We start from the raw sequence: 20,138 nt of genomic DNA, 5'->3' as shown, positions 1-20,138 counted from the left end.
CTATAGGACAGGGGCTATAGGACAGGGTCTATAGGATAGGGGCTATAGGACAGCGGCTATAGGACAAGGACTATAGGACAGGGTCTATAGGATAGGGGCTATAGGACAGCGGCTATAGGACAAGGACTATAGGACAGCGGCTATAGGATAGGGGCTAGGGGACAGCGGCTATAGGACAGCAGCTGTAGGATTTATAGTGTGTTCGGTCTTCGGTCTGTTGCGTGTAGAATATCCTAGCCTATTCATGGCACCAATGTCTTTTAGGGCCAGTCTTGTGATCACGGGGTAGCCTACTCATCGTTTTGGCCTCATGTGAAATTACAGAAGGCTACCTGTAGGCTGTATCCTTACGCTTTTCAGACGCATTGGGATGTGGCCCCTTGAAAGCGTCTCCGCTAAGTTATGTTTGATTGTCTGTTAGGGTAGGCTACACTACGGTTTTTCAAAAGCCAACACGAAACCTTGTCTGGCGATAATAACGGACATTTAACTTGTCTGTAAAGGAATGCCTTTTATGAAGAGGGACTAAAATCCATCACTAGGCAACCAGAACTGCCAATCAAATAATCTCAAACTGCTGCGCGTAGACCATTCTCCTAAAAAAGTACTTTAATGTTTGTCAAATACCGTTTAGTAGAAATAAAACACATCTAGCTACCATACAATAAAAAACTGCATAAAAAACATAGCAGCACATCAATCAATGACGTTTATTGTTGTCAGAGAATAAATACATAACATTTTACACCGGAGCAGAATTCTACTGTCTGAAAAGGTACAGACCTGATGAGACACTTTTTTGTTTTTTATTGTCTGAAAAGTTATCAATTGTCGCTATAGACATTACTGTAGCTGCGTTCTATGTCTGTATGGGGTGGTAGTAGATAACTGAATTGGCCGGCTCCTGCGGTCAAACATAGGTAATATGTTCTTCATTGTAAATTAAGTGACATTTTATGATTTGTTCTTATCGTTTTAGCGGAAAACCGAGAGAAAAAAATTGCCTTTTAAATGTTAAGAAAAATGGTCCGTTTGCCACATCCCTAGTATAGGATAGTGGTTAGTGGTCCATTTTGAATTCAGCTGAGCTAGGAAATGCAGACAGTTGAGAGTGAAGTGAACCAATCCTCTCCTAGCTAAATATCTAGCCTAAATCTTGTTTGTCTCAGTCTGAATCATTATGTGGCTCACTTTCTGGTTTCCATAGGATACTCACCATACTCCCCATTCAGTGGTATGTTGTTTACAGTAGCTGCTGGCAGGGTTATAACTTCATTTTGCACAAAACAATAAGATATTTCATAACTGTAAGGAGATGACAAAATACCCTGCAATGATGGAGGTTATATCCTTTTCATACAATCTAGCCTTTTGGGGGCCCTACGTGAAATTTGATTGGGAGGCCCCCCACCTCGCGGCAAAATATTTTAGTGCTGCAATTCTAACTCTGGTAAATTGAGACCCAACTGAGTCCGTTAATGCCTGGAACCGGCCCTGCACACAATGTCTTCTAGAATCTCACCACAAGAGGGAAGCCTAGTCTCATTATCAATATCATCCAAGTACAGCTGTCTCAGGCAAAGTAAGGTAAAGTAGGCAGGCTATCCATAATGAAAATAATCACATTTGGCAGATGCCATTTCTTATAGTATGACTCCTATAAATAGTACGCCATCATTCATGATATTGATCATAAACATTTACATTTGGATATTGTATTTTTTAAATGTATGTTATGAATGATGGCATAGGGCTACTTAGTATACTAGTATATATCACGACACTTTAGTTAAAATTATGCTGATTTAAACCGAGCATAACCATCTAATAGCATATGCAGCCAGTATCAGGTCAGTAACACAGTGGCATTTTTTTGTTGAGATTATTTTTTAAATTCTAGTGTACTGTACACGCAGTGAAAACGCGAAAACACGTAACAGGTGCTTTCTCCTTGCCGTAACCAGCTCTTGCCTATCGCTTTACTGAGGAGTGGAGTTGACTGTAAAATGATTAGTGAACTTTTACCTTTGAGTAGTACACGCCCTCTAAGAAAGATCCTTTCAAAACGCCAAGCAGGAATAGTATTCTCGCAGACAAGACATTTTTGTTTTGTAACAACGGATACTATTTGTAAGGAATTTAAGTCACAATGCAATGCATACAAAGGCAGCCCAAACGCACCAGATCCGAGGAATTACTTCATAATGAAAAAAGCAAGAAGGTTACGCGTTTAAATGTGAAACTGTTGGGTAAGTTTACTTATCTAACCCACGGGAACACCTGTGATATTGTAAGATGTTGCGTCGACCATTTGACAGCTGTTTCTACCTGCGACTGTAGCCAATATATACGGTGACACATTATCACTAGGTCACCTAATAGGCATAGCACTTCCAATGACTGTATGGAGGCAGTAGTACCTGGGATCAGCTGGCATGACTTTCAAACACCTTTTTAAGTCTTTCTATCATTTGCCACAAACGTAAAAAGGCTCAGATTATTTAACATTCAAAAGCACTATCCCTACACTATCTAAATTCAATAGCACTCTTTCCATACTTCCTACAGTTATATAGTATTGTAGCGACCCTGGTGTAAATGTGCGGATATCGACTCTGCCACTGAAAACATGGTTTTGTGGCACAGTCGATTTACGCGGGGCAATGGTGGTTGAGGGATGGTTGGTTGATGATGGTTGAGGGCTCAGACCGCACTCCCTGCCTGTTTTTTTTATGGATTCGTCCAGGCTGTTATGTTTATGTTTCGCATGTTACTGTTTAATAATACATTAAAATAACAAGCTCAAGTGGCGGAAGTCGATATCCGCGATTATACACCAGGGTCGCTACAGTATTTATAAAGATTATATAGCTCACGCTTTTGATGAGGCCACACAAACATGCTTAATAACTAATGATTAGTAAATGGTTTATAACGACCTATATTACACATATTATGGTTGGATTAAATGATGAATAAATGACAAATGCTTTATTTCGTGGCGTTATTATAAAGTGCCCCAAATAGTTTATGCTTCCATGTGGTTATTATGGAATACAAAACTGTCAACTTCAGTGACAATTATATCTATTTAGTTCAACTTGGTGTGTCTGGGGGCATGATGTGGAGTAACCTAAACAAACCTAAAGCAACTCGAAAATCGTGAAGATCTGAACACTGGAAGCTCCCTATAACCATTTTGAATTAGGTTAGGGGACAGACTGGTCCAACTCGAGGTGTCATGAATAAAATGCCCCCCCCCCCACCTCCCTCCCTCCCTCCCCAACATTAAATATTATCACATGACCCTCCCCTTGTACTGTATAGAATTAACCCAAAATAATGTTTACGACCAAAAAGAACTATAACAACCTTGTGTTTATTTAACTAGGCAAGTCAGTTAAGAACAAATTATTTTTTGCAATGATAACCTAGGAACAGTGGGTTAACGTCCTTGTTCAGGGGGCAGAACGACAGATTTTTACCTTGTCAGCTTGGGGATTCGATCTAGCAACCTTTCAGGTTACTGGCCGAACGCTCTAACCACTAGACTACCTGCTGCCCCTCCACTCTAACCACTAGACTACCTGCTGCCCCTCCACTCTAACCACTAGACTACCTGCTGCCCTTCCACTCTAACCACTAGGCTACCTGCTGCCCCTCCACTCTAACCACTAGACTTACCTGTGCCAACCACGGTCTAACCACTAGACTACCTTCCGCCCCTCCACTCTAACCACTAGACTACCCGCCGCCCCTCCACTCTAACCACTAGACTACCTTCCGCCCCTCCACTCTAACCACTAGACTACCTTCCGCCCTCCACTCTAACCACTAGACTACCTGCCGCCCCTCCACTCTAACCACTAGACTACCTGCCGCCCTCCACTCTAACCACTAGACTACCTGCCGCCCCTCCACTCTAACCACTAGACTACCTGCCTCCCCTCCACTCTAACCACTAGACTACCTGCCCGCCCTCCACTCTAACCACTAGAACCCTCGCCCTCCCCCACTCTAACCACTAGACTACCGCCGCCCCCCTCCACTCTAACCACTAGTATCCTTCCCGCCCTCCACTCTAACCACTAGCTACCTGCCGCCCCTCCACTCTAACCACTAGGACTACCTGCCGCCCCCTCCACTTCTAACCACTAGGACTACCCGCCCCTCCACTCTAACCACTAGGCTACCTTCCGCCCCTCCACTCTAACCACTAGCTACCTGCCGCCCCTCCACTCTAACCACTAGGACACCTGCCGCCCTCCACTCTAACCACTTTAGACTACCCTGCCGCCCCTCCACTCTAACCACTAGGATACCTGCTGCCCTTCCACTCTAACCACTAGACTACCTGCCGCCACTCCACTCTAACCACTAGACTACCTGCTGCCCCAGCAATGTTTATAAATGTTTATATAACGACTTTGCCACTTCAGCATGCCTTTGTGGCACAGTCGATGCCACACAGGGCTAAGGGCCAGAAGGTTAAGGGTTCACCGACCACCACAGACGAGCTCACTCTCCCTGCCTGTTTCATTACTCTACAATCAGAGCCGGCTGCAGACAATGATCAGCTAGGGGGAAATCAGATTTTCAAAATGTTGATGCCATATCTATAATTATTTAAAATATATGCAACGAATTCTCCACCAACAGGTTACTATGCCAATGCACCACACAACCAATAAACAAAGCATAGCGACATCAGGCGCTTCAATATCATGGCTTGTGTTTTCAACACTACAATAAACAGACAATGTCAATGTTGACAAACAGAAAATACCACCCTCCCTACCAATATCAAAGGCTTGTCTTGACAATCTCAGAATTTCATTAAACATTTTGGTGTTTTGTAACAGATGCCTCTTTCCATTCATCAATTGGTCGCTGCGCAGTTTGGATTGATTCATTGATGGATTTGATTTGTCAGTAGAAAAAAAAAAACATATGTGACCGACCGCCTTCATTCAGTCTTATGTAGCAAAATTTGAAATGTTTTTTTATTTTTACGTTGGATAAAAGCAGATACACAGAGCTACAGAATGGTTTATCATACACTGCATTTGAGGAACAATGGAAAAATAATTCTGCTTTGAAAGTTGATAAACTTGTAACCTAACTTTTGAGAAAATTGCCTTTTGCTTTTGGTACCTACTGGAGAGCTCTTCTTTGTCTACACCCATTCAGCTAGCTAGCTAACAGTACACATTCACTTGAAATGAAAAGACTTTATGTCAAAATTAGAAACGTGTAATATCTGAAAACGTAGCTAGCTAGACTATCTTACCCGTGGTCTGAAATCGGAGTAGATAGCCAGAGCGAATTTACCAGCTATGTTTCTCAACAGTTGTCGCAGTGACATTCTATTGAAATGGATACCCGCATAGTGGCGTTTTTTGTTAAGACATGTAGCTAGCTAGCTAGCTAGGTAAACAATGAACCATAATCCCAACTCACGACAATACTACCCTGCATGAATCTGCAGGTAGCTAACCAACCAGGTTCAATGTTAGCTAGCTAACATTAGGCTATAACTAGCCAAGCAAATAGCAGTGGTGGAAAAAGTACCCAATTTTCATACTTGAGTAAAAGTAAAGAAAAGGACTCAAGTAGAAGGGAAAGGCATCTAGCAAATACTACTTTAATAAAAGTATTTTGGTTTTGAATGCATCAAAAAGTAGAACTATAAATCATTTAACATTTCTGTCACGCCTGCTCCCGCTCCCCCTCAGGCTGCCCATCATTACGCACACCTGTCACCATCTGTAATGAACACGATGGGAGACGGAGAGCTGGTTTCAAGCGCAGGGCGCAACAGGTGTATATTTGTAAAGGACCACAGGAGGAGGCAGGTAGCTGGGTCCAGGGGCAGGCAGAAGGTCATACACAGGAGGAGGCAGGTAGCTGGGTCCAGGGGCAGGCAGAAGGTCATACACAGGGGGTACAAAAAGGCAACATTACAGGCAGGGAAAAGGCTAGTAACGTCATCCGGGAGATCAGGCAATAGGTTGATAACAGGCTAAAGTACAGGCAGAGAATAGGGAAAATGCGTCGTTAGTGAGGCAGGTAAAACTATCACACACAGGAGGATTAAATTACGGGAAAAACCGAGCTCTGAATAGAAGTGTGTCACAAAGCAAACAATACCTCACAATGATGGGGTGCAAAGAACTGAACTAAATAGTGTGTGATAGTGACATACAGGTGTGTGAACAGGTGATCAGAATTCAGGTGATAGAGATCTGGAGAGTGAGCTGCGTTCAGGGGATCTACCTTGTTTGAGTGTGAGTTGGAAGTAGACGTTACACCATCAGTACGCGGATCAGCGCAATATTGGACTCACCTGGACCCCTTCACTTTGTTGATTTCCCCTTCAATATCTGTCTGTTCCTCAGTTTGTTCCCCGTGTCAGCATTGATGGCGTTATGTTTTCCCCTGTCCAGAAGCTGTCCTTGTTTGTTTCTTGTCCATTAAATGATCACTCCGTGTACTTGTTTCTCGTCTCCCAGCGTCGGTCCTCACAATTTCTTATTGTGATAAATAAAGGGGGCATATAAGCATTTATAAGCATACAATGAAAGCTCTTACAATATTCAATGACTACATTTCTCTAAAACAGGTTATAGACCAAATTATTAAGGTGAGGCACATGGGCTACTAACATCTTACTACACAACATACACTTAGTATTACTTTCTTAACTACAGTATACACATCTCCCTAGCATATTACATAATTTATGCAGCAGCATACAAGACATTTTTGGACTCACCTTCTGTGCTGTGCTCACTTGAACAGGAAGGTGGGGCGGTGGTGCCTCGTGGGTAAATTTTGTCATCAAAGTCTGGCATTCTCTGGATTTATGGTGCTTTACAACATTGGAACACAGGATTGATGGTTGCTGATAATGGACCTCTGTACGCCTATGTAGATTTTCCATAAAAAAATCTGCCGTTTCCAGCTACAATGGCCATTACAACATTAACAATGTCTACACTGTATTTCTGATCAATTTGATGTTATTTTAATGGACAAAAAATCAGCTTTTCTTTCAAAAACAAAGAACTTTCTAAGTGACCCCAAACTTTTGAACGGTAGTGTATATATTTTTTTACATTGTTTGAAAACTGATATGTGACACAGTAATGGCAAAATAACATGCAAAACAAGCAAGCCCCCCCCCCATTATGTGACTTGTTTCAGGAAACTAAGCGTATCTCGCACGTAACTACTTCACAGGAGAGGCATTTGAACGTAAACATTTATGTTTGATCAAAATAAAAACCACCCTCCCCTCCCCTGTAGCCAATAAAAACCACCCTCCCCTCCCCTGTGGTCAATAAAAACCACCCTCCTCACCTGTGACCAATAAAAACCACCCTCCCCTCCCCTGTGGCCAATAAAAACCCCCTCCCTCCCCCTGTGGCCAATAAAAACCACCTCCCCTCCCCTGTGGCCAATAAAAACCACCTTCCCCTCCCCTGTGGCCAATAAAAACCACCTCCCTCACCTGTTGGCCAATAAAAACTACCCTTCCCTCCCCTGTGGCCAATAAAAACCACCCTCCCCTCCCTGTGGCCAATAAAAAACCACCCTCCCCTCCCCTGTGGCCAATAAAAACCACCCTCCCTCGACATGTGGCCAATAAAAACCACCCTCCCTCACCTGTGGCCAATAAAAACCACCCTCCCCTCGCCTGTGCCAATAAAAACCACCCTCCCCTCGCCTGTGCCAATAAAAACCACCCTCCCCTCCCCTGTGGCCAATAAAAACCACCCTCCCCTGTGGCCAACCTTCCCTTATTTTGGACCACCCCTCTCACCCAGTAAATTTCTATCTGTCCCTTATAGGCTACATTATTTAGTTATTCTTTTTTTATTGATTAAGACTTTTTTTTATTAAGTCTTCTTCTTACAGTATCACTTTATTGTCTTCATAGTCTGTATTTTATATCTTTCCATCCTGAGGGAGACGTGACCCTCCAATAATAACCTTTATTGCCTCTACAGTAGCTACTATCCTCCTGACACCGTCTCTCCCATCCTCAGGTATGGAGGAGGACACAGACCTCCAGTTCCTGCTGGTGGGTGGAGACCTTCTGAAGGTGAGATCTTCCTCCTGGAAGAAGACCCGCTTCTTCAAGCTACAGGAGGACTGCCAGACCATGTGGCACGAGTCCAAGAAGACCTTCAAGTCCAACCAGACCTGTGAGTGCTTGTCCGTGAAAACCACCATGGTGGAAATCCGTCCACAATGTGTGTATGACTGTCCATCTCCCCGACCGTCTGTCTCTCTAGTGTTGGGGGTTTGGTGGATAGGAGTTTTTTGGCTCTCTGTTCTGTTTTCACTGTTCTTCTATGATGTCCATTGGGAGATGGGGTGGATTTAGGAGGTTCATAAACGGGAGTTTAATCTCAGGGGGAACACTTAGATCGACACTCAGCTTTAACATTGCAGATAGGTTGTAGCTTCCATCAATGTAATTGTCTGCATCACTTCCAATCCCCCATATCTATTTTTTGCAAATATATATAGTATATACATATACACACATATACAGTACCAGTCAAAAGTTTGGACACACCTACTCATTCAAGGGTTTTTCTTTAATTTTACTATTTTCTACATTGTAGAATAATAGTGAAGACACAAAAACTATGAAATAAAACATGGAATCATGTAGTAACCAAAAAAGTGTTTAACAAATCAAAATATATTTTAGATTTTAGATTCTTCAAAGTAGCCACCCTTTGCCTTGATGAAAGCTTTGCACACTCTTGGCATTCTTAGATTCCAAGATGGCGTAGCAGTCGGACGTGTGTTTGTCTTGTCCCGTGTAAATAGTCCTCGTTTTTTTCCGTATGCATTTCGTATATATTTTAATTTCACTTTCCATTTAGGAACTGAATATACATTCCGCCTCACCCAATGTGGTACGGATCTGCTATTTCTTTTATACTTTAGAACCGTAACCCCAATCAGAAGCTAGCCAGATAACTAGCTACTAGCTAGTAGTCAGTTAGCCACTGCTGCGGTCTTCACCCTTAACTCGGACACCAGCCAGCTTCAGCTCGGGCCAATACCTGCCAGTCTGCAAGCGCGATATCAACCCAGAGCATATAGGACTGCTTTTTCACTACCACATCACCGGATTTTTTTTCTTTTTCTTCTACTTCATCACCGGATTTCAGCCGCAGGCTCTGGACATTTCACCTTGATTTCGCAGCTAGCTAGCTGCAAACCGTGTGTCTATTGGCTTACGTCGATCCCGGAGCAAACGTAATTTATTCCGGAGCTAGCTGAGGAGCTCCATCAGCCATTCCTGGGCTACAGTCACCTATCCGGACCCGTTTATTTTTTATTTTTTATTTTTGCTGCAGATACGGAGCCCCACCGGGCCTTCACGACTGACTGCCGACGTTATCTGCCCGAGGGAGTTATCCAACTGGCACCCCCGTCCCGACGTTACCTGAACGCTCATCTGGGGCCCGCTAATCGTTAGCTGTCTTATCGGCTGCTATCTGAATAAGTATATCGGACAATTATTATTATTATTATTATATATTTTTTTTTTTTTCTTGGGCCACTATATCTATTTTGCCAATTTGGATTGATCCCCTCTACCACACGGAACCCCACTAACCTACCGACGGAAACGCACGAGGTATCTACAATTAGACCTCCATCCTATGCTATCTTGCTACCGATAGCCTCTACCCGGCCTACTGTCTGGATCGCCGTGACCCCAACCAACCTCTACTCACTGGACCCTTATTGATCACTCGATTAAGCATGCCTCTCCTTAATGTAAATATGCCTTGTCCATTGTTGTTCTGGTTAGTGTTTATTGGCTTATTTCACTGTAGGGCCTCTAGCCCTGACCACTATACCATATCCAACCTCTCAGTTCCACCACCCACATATGCGATGACATCACCTGGTTTCAATGATGTTTCTAGAGACAATATCTCTCTCATCATCACTCAATACCTAGGTTTACCTCCACTGTATTCACATCCTACCATACCTTTGTCTGTACATTATTCCTTTAAGCTATTTTATCGCCCCCAGAAACTTCCTTTTACTCTCTGCTCTAGTAGCTCTAGACGACCAATTCTCATAGCTTTTAGCCGTACCCTTATCCTACTCCTCCTCTTGTTTCCCTCGGGGTGATGTAAGAGGTGAATCGTCAGGCCCTGCCAAGGTGACCAAGAGTAGTCGGTAGCTCACTCGCTGAGTTCCCCCCAGGCGCTTTTCTGATACTTCCTTGGTAAGTAGCCTAGTATGATAGACCTTGGCTTCATGCATGTGTAACATTAGAGCCGTCCTCCCTAAGTTTTGGTTTTGCTCACTGCCTGTTAGCACATACTGCTATCTGCCCACTCGTGCGGCGGCTATGTTAGGCCGTTGTCTGAGATACCTGGAGACATCTGTAAAAAATTCAGACATTATTCTTTCAGTACCCCAAAGTTGAACCAGATTTGTAGACGCACGACTAGAAGGCCAACACGCGCGGGCCGCGCTCGTTCATTGCACGAATCCTACTGGTCAAAGATTGACCTGCAGAGTTCGGTTTTACTATCCAGGTGTGTTCCAATAGGCAATTCTGAGACTTCTACTTATTAAAAAATCCCACCTCTCTAAAAACAAGTCTCTCACCGTTATGCCGCCTGCATAGACCACCCTGCTGCCCCCAGCTGTCGCTCGTGGAACACTATCATGTGAACTGACTTGGCCCCCCATCTATCTTCAGAGCTCGTGCTGCTAGGCGACCTAAAATTGGGAACAGCCTCAACACCCCAGCCAACCCTACAATCTAAGCTTGATGCCTCTCAATCTTCACACAAATTAAAATGAACCTACCAGATACCACCCAATTCCGTAAATACGGGTACCCTCTATAGATATCATTACCTACACAGAACTTGCCACTCGAAAGATACACCTCATCTGCGTTGTCTTCACCAAGATCTTCAGATCACTGCCTGTCTTGCCTGCATCCGTAATGGGTCAGCGGTCAAACGACCTCCATCATCACTGGTTCGATACTAAGCTGATCCCGCGGTGAAACTTCAAGCGAGCAGGCCTTTCTAATTCGGAAAAAGCTGGCCGGGGAGATGAGAATCTATCTGTGCATGAGGATTTATCGATAGATCTGCCAGTTCAAGGGTTCTAAGATATCGGATGCTCAGTCGAGCCTGTTTCTGTAGTATTAAAGGAAATCGCTACGGTCTTATATCTCTTCCTACGCTAACTGCTTTTTGAATATAAGGACCCTAGGTCTATATCTAGCTACTGCTGCTGTTAGCTCACGCCGACTCGAGTTCTATAGAATCATTAGGTAGCTAAGAATCGTTTCTGTATAGGAAAACCAGCCTAGGTAATCGTCGCGCTATGTGTTCGGGTATTCTATCTTATCGCTCTACTGACCTGAGTTGCTGTACATGACCGTAAGGTTCCTAGAGGCCCCTATGCTACATATGCGAGAGGCCATAAGGAACTCTATACTCTCTAGCATGTACTGGGCTCTTCGCTGATACATGTAGGCGATACGGGGATCAATATCTTACCCGCCTTACTGTGGAGCTTACTTGATATCATTATGATCTCGTCTAGACTAAGGAGATACGGCTAAGAGACTAACCTGCTAACTCTGATTACAATAGCTAGACGCGTTAAGTAGCGTCATATAATACGTACAGATACCGCGCTTAGCGCTTTTTTCAAAACGCAGTGTATAATAGATTGTGCGTTCCGCTCTGAGACTCAATCAAGACTACTGCTCTGTATATGACTTGTAGGTCTATATCTAGCTACTTCCATCTGTATATGAACCGTAGGTCTTATATGACAGGCTACTGTTTCCCTATATGGACCGTAGGTCTATATCTGGGCTACTCCTCCGTATATGAGCTGTCAGGTCTATATCTAGCTACTGTTCCCTATATGACTGTAGGTCTATATCTAGCTACCCCCTCCCCCGATAAGACCGTAGGTTATATGCTAGCTCTCACTGCCGTATAATGAACTGTAAGGTCCTAATCTAGCTATAGGACCGTAGGTCTGTATCTAGCTTAGGATGTAGGTCTATATCTAGCTATAAGGACTGTAGGTCTTATATCTAGCTATAAGGGACTGTAAGGTTCTATTTCTAGCTATAGGAACTGTAGGTCTATATCTAGCTACCCCCCGCCCCCCCGTATAGACTGTGTAGGTCTATATTCTAGGGCTATAGGGACTGTAAGGTCTATTCTAGTCTACTTCCTCGACCTCGCGCACCCCCAGTCCCCCCGCGGAGGAGGACTGTAAGGTCTATTGCTAGGCTATAGGATCTGTGAGTCTGTAATCCTAGAATATAGGCACTGTAAGGTCTGTATCTAGCGTATAGGACTGTAGGTCTTAGGGTCTAGCTAATAGGACTGTAGGTTCTGTTTAGCTATAGGAACTGTCGGGTCGTGTATCTAGGCTATGGACTGAGGGTCTGTCATCTAGGCTATAGACCGTAAGGTCTGGTATCTAGCTATAGGAGCTGTGGTCTGTATCAGCTAAGGACCTGTAGGTCTGTATCCTAGGCTATAAGGACTGTAAGGTCTGTATCTACAGCATCAATACGGTTAGCCGTAATAAGTACGGGTTTATCTTAGCTATGGAGACAGGACTGTAGGTTCTGGTATCTTAGCATTAGGCACCGTACGCGTTCTGTGGATTACATAGTCCATTGGGACGGAATTAATAAGGACACGAGAGTAGCTCGTCTTGTATCTCCAGGCTTCCTAATCACGGGACCGTAGGTCTGTATCTATCTGAAGATATAGGAGAGAAACCACGTTGGAGGTCATCGCTACCTGGGAGACGAGACAATAGTGTACACTTTAGAGAGATTTCATATATATCAAGTCACTTATGCTATTCTTCGTAGCTCGGCTGTGGTCACTCATAGGACTGGTGACAGTGTTCTCTCACCCTTGCGCTACGCTCAATAGGCATCTACCGTAGGTCCTATATCTAGCTATTAGGACTGTAGGTCTATATTCTAGCTGATAGGAGCTTGTAGGTTCTCGTCATCTCAGCTCTTAGGAGCTGTCAGGTCTATTTTGCTATAGGAACTGTAGGGTCTCACGGTAATCCTATAGCTACACGCGACTGTGGCTAGGTCTATATCTAGCTATAGGAGCCTCGCTCCAGGTCTGCTGCTACATTTCTAGCTATACCGGCGACTTGTAGGCGTTTTCACCTCACACTATCTATGCTATCCATTATCTCGCGACCCACAGTAGCGCTCTATATCTAGTCTCATAGAAGCTGATGGGACTTTCTAGTAGGTCATATATAGTAAGCTTCTAGCAAAGAGTCTATGGGAAGAGACCCGTTACAGGTCAGTATTACTCATGTAGCTATAGGTAAGATGTAGTGCTTGGTATCTACTTATCTCTTTATCGCTATTAAAACTGGACTGTATCGGTCTATAACTTAGCTTAGGTTGGGGCCGAGACCTCGTCCCAAGGTATCCTTACCTTACTTTCTCAAGCCTCATCTGGTCTCTTCTGTTGATTAGTCGTCTGAGGATTAACTGTACGGCTCTTATAAAGCATTATTGTATAAACTGTTCACGCTGTCATCGGAGAGCCCGGGTTATTGGTCATATCACCCTATCCTGAGCTATTTCTCACAGGGTGTTCTGTGATAGGGGGACCACTCTTGACCCTACAGCGCAAGACCTGATGTATATCTCATATCACTATCATAGCCTACCTGCGCTTTCTGCTTAAGTAGGGATATCCCTACGGGTCTAATATACCTAAGGCGCTAGCCTCGCCAATGTCACAAACAGCGATATATCCGGACTGTAGTCTAGATACCTTTTATGCTAGCATAGCTCCTACTCAGTATACTAGGACTGTTAGTCTATGTATCTAGCTATCTGTTCTGTTTACCCATGACCGGCCCCTATTGGCCAACAAGTTTTATGGTCTCACTCACTCTACGCATGGGTGGGTGGACGTAGGTTTCTATATTTTCTTTTAGCTATTCTGTCTTTTCTCATGGATAGTGAGGATGGCATTCTATATTTACGCTAGCTGCTTGGGTTGCATACTCGCTACTCATCAGCTCGACGAACGGGCGCTAAGGCTTCACTATAAACGTCTAGCCTATACTCTTGTTAACCGCTGCTAATTGCACCGGTAGGAGTAATTCAGGTAGAGACATCCTAGTGTGCTGGCTAGTATGTAACCGTTAGGGCTCAACTTATCATCTAGCTACTGTGACGCTCTGGCCAGGTCGTTTCTTATGAGCTACTGTGCATAAGTGCACCTACTATCTAGCTACTTTCCTCTAGTATAATCCGTAGGTCTATATACACGCTACTGTCCCTATACATCCGGCAACTGGTGACAGAAGGCTTCTGACAGTCATTGGAGTTTTACTTGCTAACCCTCTTAATCGCCATCCGTATGCCTCGCACTGGTGATTGATCACTCGGTAGGTCTCAAACTTAAACTCTTCACGCTTACTCGTTTGACTCGTATTTCTTCAGTGGTGTTGGAAAACTGTAGTGCGGCGTAAGTAGTCTGTTGTTCTAGCTACCCCGGAGCCCTCTGCCCCAGTTCCCTCCCGAGATGAGGGAGCCGCAGGTTTCAATTAGGTCTCATTGAGACCTCACGCTACTCCTCCCGTAAGACATCTCTTTCGCTACTCGGTTACAATCAAGGTGATCTATTATCGCTACTGTCTGATACTGGGCTACGTTAGGGAATCTGGTATCTCTTACGTGCTATATCCACCTCTACGCAGACGCCACTAATTGGCACTGCTTATTAGCTATGTGGGTCTCCATTCTATCTATGAGACTTATGGCGGAGGGTGTTTATAACATAATCTAGTATGGACCTCGTTCTCTATGGTGAGCTTTCAAGTGGGTCCTAACTTGATAGCAATAGGAACTGTAGGTCTAACTATACCTGCTTATCCTCCTCCGGTGGCCTCCAAATTCGCTCCCCCCTCACACAATACAACGCTAAACCACACTACCAATGTAGCTCAGGAATCTGCTGTATTGGCTACTACTATCTGTACTAGCATTAGGTGAGCGCCCTGTAGTGCCTCATATTGTACAGCTCAGCTGCCCCCCCCCTGTCCAACCCCATCCACACTCCCCCCGCCCGTCATAGTGAGACACGGCTTGGGTCTATGACTCCTTTAGCGCAATATTAGAGGATGCTTGGTACGAGACTATCCATAGATATTATCTAGCTCATATGGAACGTGAGTGTCTTGCGTGTATTCTTAAGGAACTTAGAGTAGAAACTCTCTCCGTAGTGTTCCTCAAGGAACTACGCTATTCGGAACTCTGTCAAGGACTCTGATATCTTAGCCTCAAAATGGCACAATAGTTAAGATGTTAGATTTGGAGGTCTCTTCAGCTATTATAGGACACTGCGAGGCATTCTAAGTCCAAATAGCTAATATTACGGATATACTCACTGTCAATGTTCTGTATGGCTGCTCTAGCACGAAACTTAGATGCACGGTCTGTATCCTTAGGTACATAATACTTGAGCTGCACGAGATCTTGTATCTAGCTATACCTAGGACTGTAGTCATCTCGATAAATTCTCACGTCTGTAACATTGCGGAATCCGTGTATATTTGTTCTGCTCAAAAAATTGCACGCTCAATGGACTCGCTCAGCGCTTCTGTATCTAGCTACTTACAGAGATAATGCTTGGATGATGATTCGCGTTACTGTATCTAGCTATATGCGCACCCACGTGCTATCGTAGGTCGGCTGTTAGTCACTCACAGATATGCACCACATTATACTCCCACCACTGCGACCTGTACAACTCTCGTTGGCTGGCCCTCGCTTCATACTCGTCGCCAAACCCACTGGTTCCAGGTCATCTACAAGACCCTGCTAGGTAAAGTCCCCCCTTATCTCAGCTCGCTGGTCACCATAGCAGCACCTACCTGTAGCACGCGCTCCAGCAGGTATATCTCTCTAGTCACCCCCAAAACCAATTCTTCCTTTGGACGCCTCTCCTTCCAGTTCTCTGCTGCCAATGACTGGAACGAACTACAAAATCTCTGAAACTGGAACACTTATCTCCCCACTAGCTTTAAGCACCAGCTGTCAGAGCAGCTCATAGATTACTGCACCTGTACATAGCCCATCTATAATTTAGCCCAAACAACTACCTCTTTACCTACTGTATTTATTTATTTATTTTATTTGCTCCTTTGCACCCATTATTTCTGTCTCTACTTTGCGCTTTCTTCCACTGCAAACCAACCATTCCAGTGTTTTTAGTTTTTATTTTACTTGCTGTGTTGTATTCACTTCGCCTCCATGGCCTTTTTATATTTTTATTTATTTATACATATATTTGTTTGCCTTCACACTCCCTTATCTCACCTCATCTGCTCACATTGTATATAGACTTATTTTTTTCACTGTATTATTGACTATATGTTGTTTTACTCCATGTGTAACTATGTGTTTGTTGTATGTGTCGAACTGCTTTGCTTTATCTTGGCCAGGTCGCAATTGTAAATGAGAACGTGTTCTCAATTTGCCTACCTGGTTAAATAAAGGTTAAATAAAAAAATAAATAAAAAATTCTCTCAACCAGCCGGTTAACCGTTTGGGACTTGCTTGTTTCGACTAAACAGTCTTGAAGGAGTTCCCACATATGCTGAGCACTTGTTGGCTGCTTTTCCTTCACTCTGCGGTCCAACTAATCCCAAACCATCTCAATTGGGTTGAGGTCAGGTGATTGTGGAGGCCAAGTGATCTGATGCAGCACTCCATCACTCTCCTTCTTGGTCAAATAGCCCTTACACAGCCTGGAGGTGTGTTGGGTCATTGTCCTGTTGAAAAACAAATTATAGTCCCATTAAGCCCAAACCAGATGGGACGGCGTATTGCTGCAGAATGCTGTGGTTGCCATGCTGGTTAAGTGTGCCTTGAATTCTAAATAAATCACTGACAGTGTCACCAGCCAAGCACCCCCACAGCATCACACTCCTCCTCCATGCTTCAGGATGGGAACCACACAACGGTGGTTTTGGACTCAACAGACCAAAGGACAGATTTCCACCAGTCTAATGTCCATTGCCTGAGTTTCTTGGCCCAGGCAAGTCTCTTCTTCTTATTGATGCCTTTTAGTAGTGGTTTCTTTGCAGCAATTCGACCACGAAGGCCTGATTCACGCAGTCTCTTCTGAACAGTTGATGTTGAGATATGTCTATTACTTGAAGTCTGTGAAGCATTTATTTGAGCTACAATCTGAGGTGCAGTTAACTCTAATGAACTTATCCTCAGAAAGATAACTCTGAGTCTTCCTTTCCTGTGGCGGTCCTCATGAGAGCCAGTTTCATCATAGAGATGGTTTTTGCGACTGCACATGAAGAATCTTTCATGACCTTCTTGTCTTACAGTAATGATGGACTGTCATTTCTCTTTGCTTAATTGAGCTGTTCTTGACATAATATGGACTTGGTCTTTTACCAAATAGTGCTATCTTCTGTATACCACCTCTTCCTTGTCACAAGACAACTGTTTGGCTCAAACGCATTACATTAAGAAGGAAAGAAATTCCACAAATGAACTTTTAACAAGGCACAACTCTTCATTGAAATGAATTCCAGGTGACTACCTCATGAAGCTGGAACCTATTTAAAAGCTGAAGCTGAACCCTATTTAACCCCTGCTTGTGAACATGGGAGTCGTACTACGGCTAGAGGCAGAGATGGTCAATTAGTCGGTGCACCAGTGATGCAGTGCATGGCCTTGTCATTGTCTGTCTCATAGCCACACCTGTGGCAGCCAGGTAGGTCCTTATCTCGCTGAGCCCTGAGGCTGAGGTAGTTCTCAGGTAGTTCTCAGGAAGGGTAACTATCTGTAAATGGCCTCATCTACGACTGAGTTACTGTATCAGAAGAGCTGGGGGATTGACCAAGCCCATTCCACACACAGGCCCTGCAATTACCTTAAGGTGAAACCTATCTCCCGAGTGGCGCAGTGGTCTAAGGCACTGCATCTCAGTGCTAGAGGCGTCACTACAGACACTGGTTCAATTCCAGGCTGTATCACAACCGGCCGGGATTGGGAGTCCCATAGGGCGGCACACAATTGGCCCAGCGTCGCCCGGTAAAATAAATCTAGTCCTCTCAGATCTACAGGAGTGGTTAGGATAGGGAATGTTTTAGAATCCAGTATCCTCTACCTCCAAAATCACCTCCAAAAGCACCAGTATCCTCTACCTTTACACTCAGTAGGTCTCTCAGATAAAAATATTTAAAAAACAATTATATTTTTCTGTTATGGTAATCACTGCAATATGTACAGGTATCTAATCTGGCATTAATTTAGATAAACGAAAAATGTGGAAAGTTTTTTATTTATTTTATTTAGGCCGCTAGAATTAAATACGTAAACTATATGTACTTGACATGATTTGATATTTCATTCAGCTTCATGATGTCACCTTTTAATGGGTTAAATCTTTAGGTTCACAGACCATAAAAGTCTGTCAACACAGAGAGTTTGATAATAACTATGGTGATAAGAGTTTATTGCTTTCTTAGTCTCTCTTAGCACGGACAGGTCTCTAAGTCAGAGAGAAATTAGTGTTTTCATTGGATAAGCTGTTTCAGTTTTTTTTTACAAAAAAGGAGATAAAGAAAGAATTTGAAGGCATTTTGTTTGGGATTTCAAGGGTCTAAATCATTTTTTGTTGTTGTATTTTATCTTTTATATACTTTTGAAATTATGTTTTTTTGTTGTTTTTTTGTCAATTCTGTAATCTTGAGTGGAAATTTCCAGAGCTGGTTTATGAGTATTTGTATAGTCTATTATATTTTATGACACAAAGCAAAGTTCACTTGAATGCAGAACATACACAGAAGACTACGGAAAACAAAAGCCTCACTCAATTTTGTATCCAAAGTACACAAAAAAACTTCCCCAAGTAGTAGTCTATCAACACAGGACTAGTATAATGTAATTCCTGGTTCTAGGGAACGCCAAACCTTAACTGTCTTCTGCACGTTTCCTATGTGGCTTCCTGTTTATTCAAATTATCTTTTATCTCTCTTCTTCTCTGTGAGTGCTTTAATAATAATAATACATGGAGTGCTTTTTAATAGACCCAAAGTTTTAAAAAAATGAATAAAATAAAAACAGTAGTCAAAACAAAACAACATCAGACTATCAAAACATGAAAAAAGAGAGGGGTGGGTCAAGGAAGGGAAAGAGTGAGATGTACCAGTGTTTGTAGAGGAGAAGGTTGGGATTAGGATACAAACCCGGTTTAGGGTAAGGGGCCGGGGTTGGGATTAGGATCCAAACCGGTTTAGGGTAATGAGGTCGCAGGATGGGGTTAGGATACAAACCCGGTTTAGGGTAAGGGGCGGATTGGGATTAGGATACAAACCCGGTTTAAGGGTAAGGGCGGGGTTGGGATTAGGATACAACACCGGTTTAGGGTAAGGGGCGGGGTTGGGATTAGGATACAAACCCGGTTTAGGGTAAGGGGGATTGGGGTTAGGATACAAACCCGGTTTAGGATAAGGGGCGGGATTGGGGTTAGAATACAAACCCGGTTTAGGGTAAGGGGCGGGATTGGGGTTAGAATACAAACCCGGTTTAGGGTAAGGGGCGGGATTGGGATTAGGATACAAACCCGGTTTAGTGTAAGAGGCGGGATGGGGTTAGGATACAAACCCGGTTTAGGGTAAGAGGCGGGATTGGGGTTAGGATACAAACCCGGTTTAGGGTAAGGGGCGGGATTGGGGTTAGAATACAAACCGGTTTTAGGGTAAGGGCCGGGATTGGGATTAGGATACAAACCCGGTTTAGTGTAAGAGGCGGGATTGGGGTTAGGATACAAACCCGGTTTAGGGTAAGAGGCGGGATTGGGGTTAGAATACAGACCGGTTTAGGGTAAGAGGCAGGATTGGGGTTAGGATACAAACCAGGTTTAGGGTAAGGGGCGGGATTGGGGTTAGAATACAAACCGGTTTAGGGTAAGAGGCGGGATTGGGATTAGGATACAAACCCGGTTTAGGGTAAGGGGTAGGTTAAGGGTTTAGGTTAGATGTGGCTCAGTATGGTGGAGAGAGGAGAATCTCAA

The 20,138-nt window shown here is 43.8% G+C and overlaps 1 protein-coding gene across 1 annotated transcript in view; it reads left to right on the top strand.

The window, feature by feature from the left end:
• The window catches only part of plcd1b (phospholipase C, delta 1b), a 56,362-nt gene that overhangs the window by 13,949 nt on the left and 22,275 nt on the right, over nt 1-20,138 (top strand). The window contains exon 2 of the mRNA XM_024136825.2: nt 8,052-8,210. Coding sequence (XP_023992593.1) covers nt 8,052-8,210 — 159 coding nt within the window. The remainder of the gene's footprint in view (nt 1-8,051; nt 8,211-20,138) is intronic.

The sequence above is a fragment of the Salvelinus sp. IW2-2015 genome, unplaced genomic scaffold, assembly GCF_002910315.2.
Source record: "Salvelinus sp. IW2-2015 unplaced genomic scaffold, ASM291031v2 Un_scaffold1024, whole genome shotgun sequence".
NCBI lineage: Eukaryota > Metazoa > Chordata > Actinopteri > Salmoniformes > Salmonidae > Salvelinus > Salvelinus sp. IW2-2015.
Note: the sequence above shows the minus strand (reverse complement) of the source record. Positions and strands in the feature narration are given on the sequence as shown.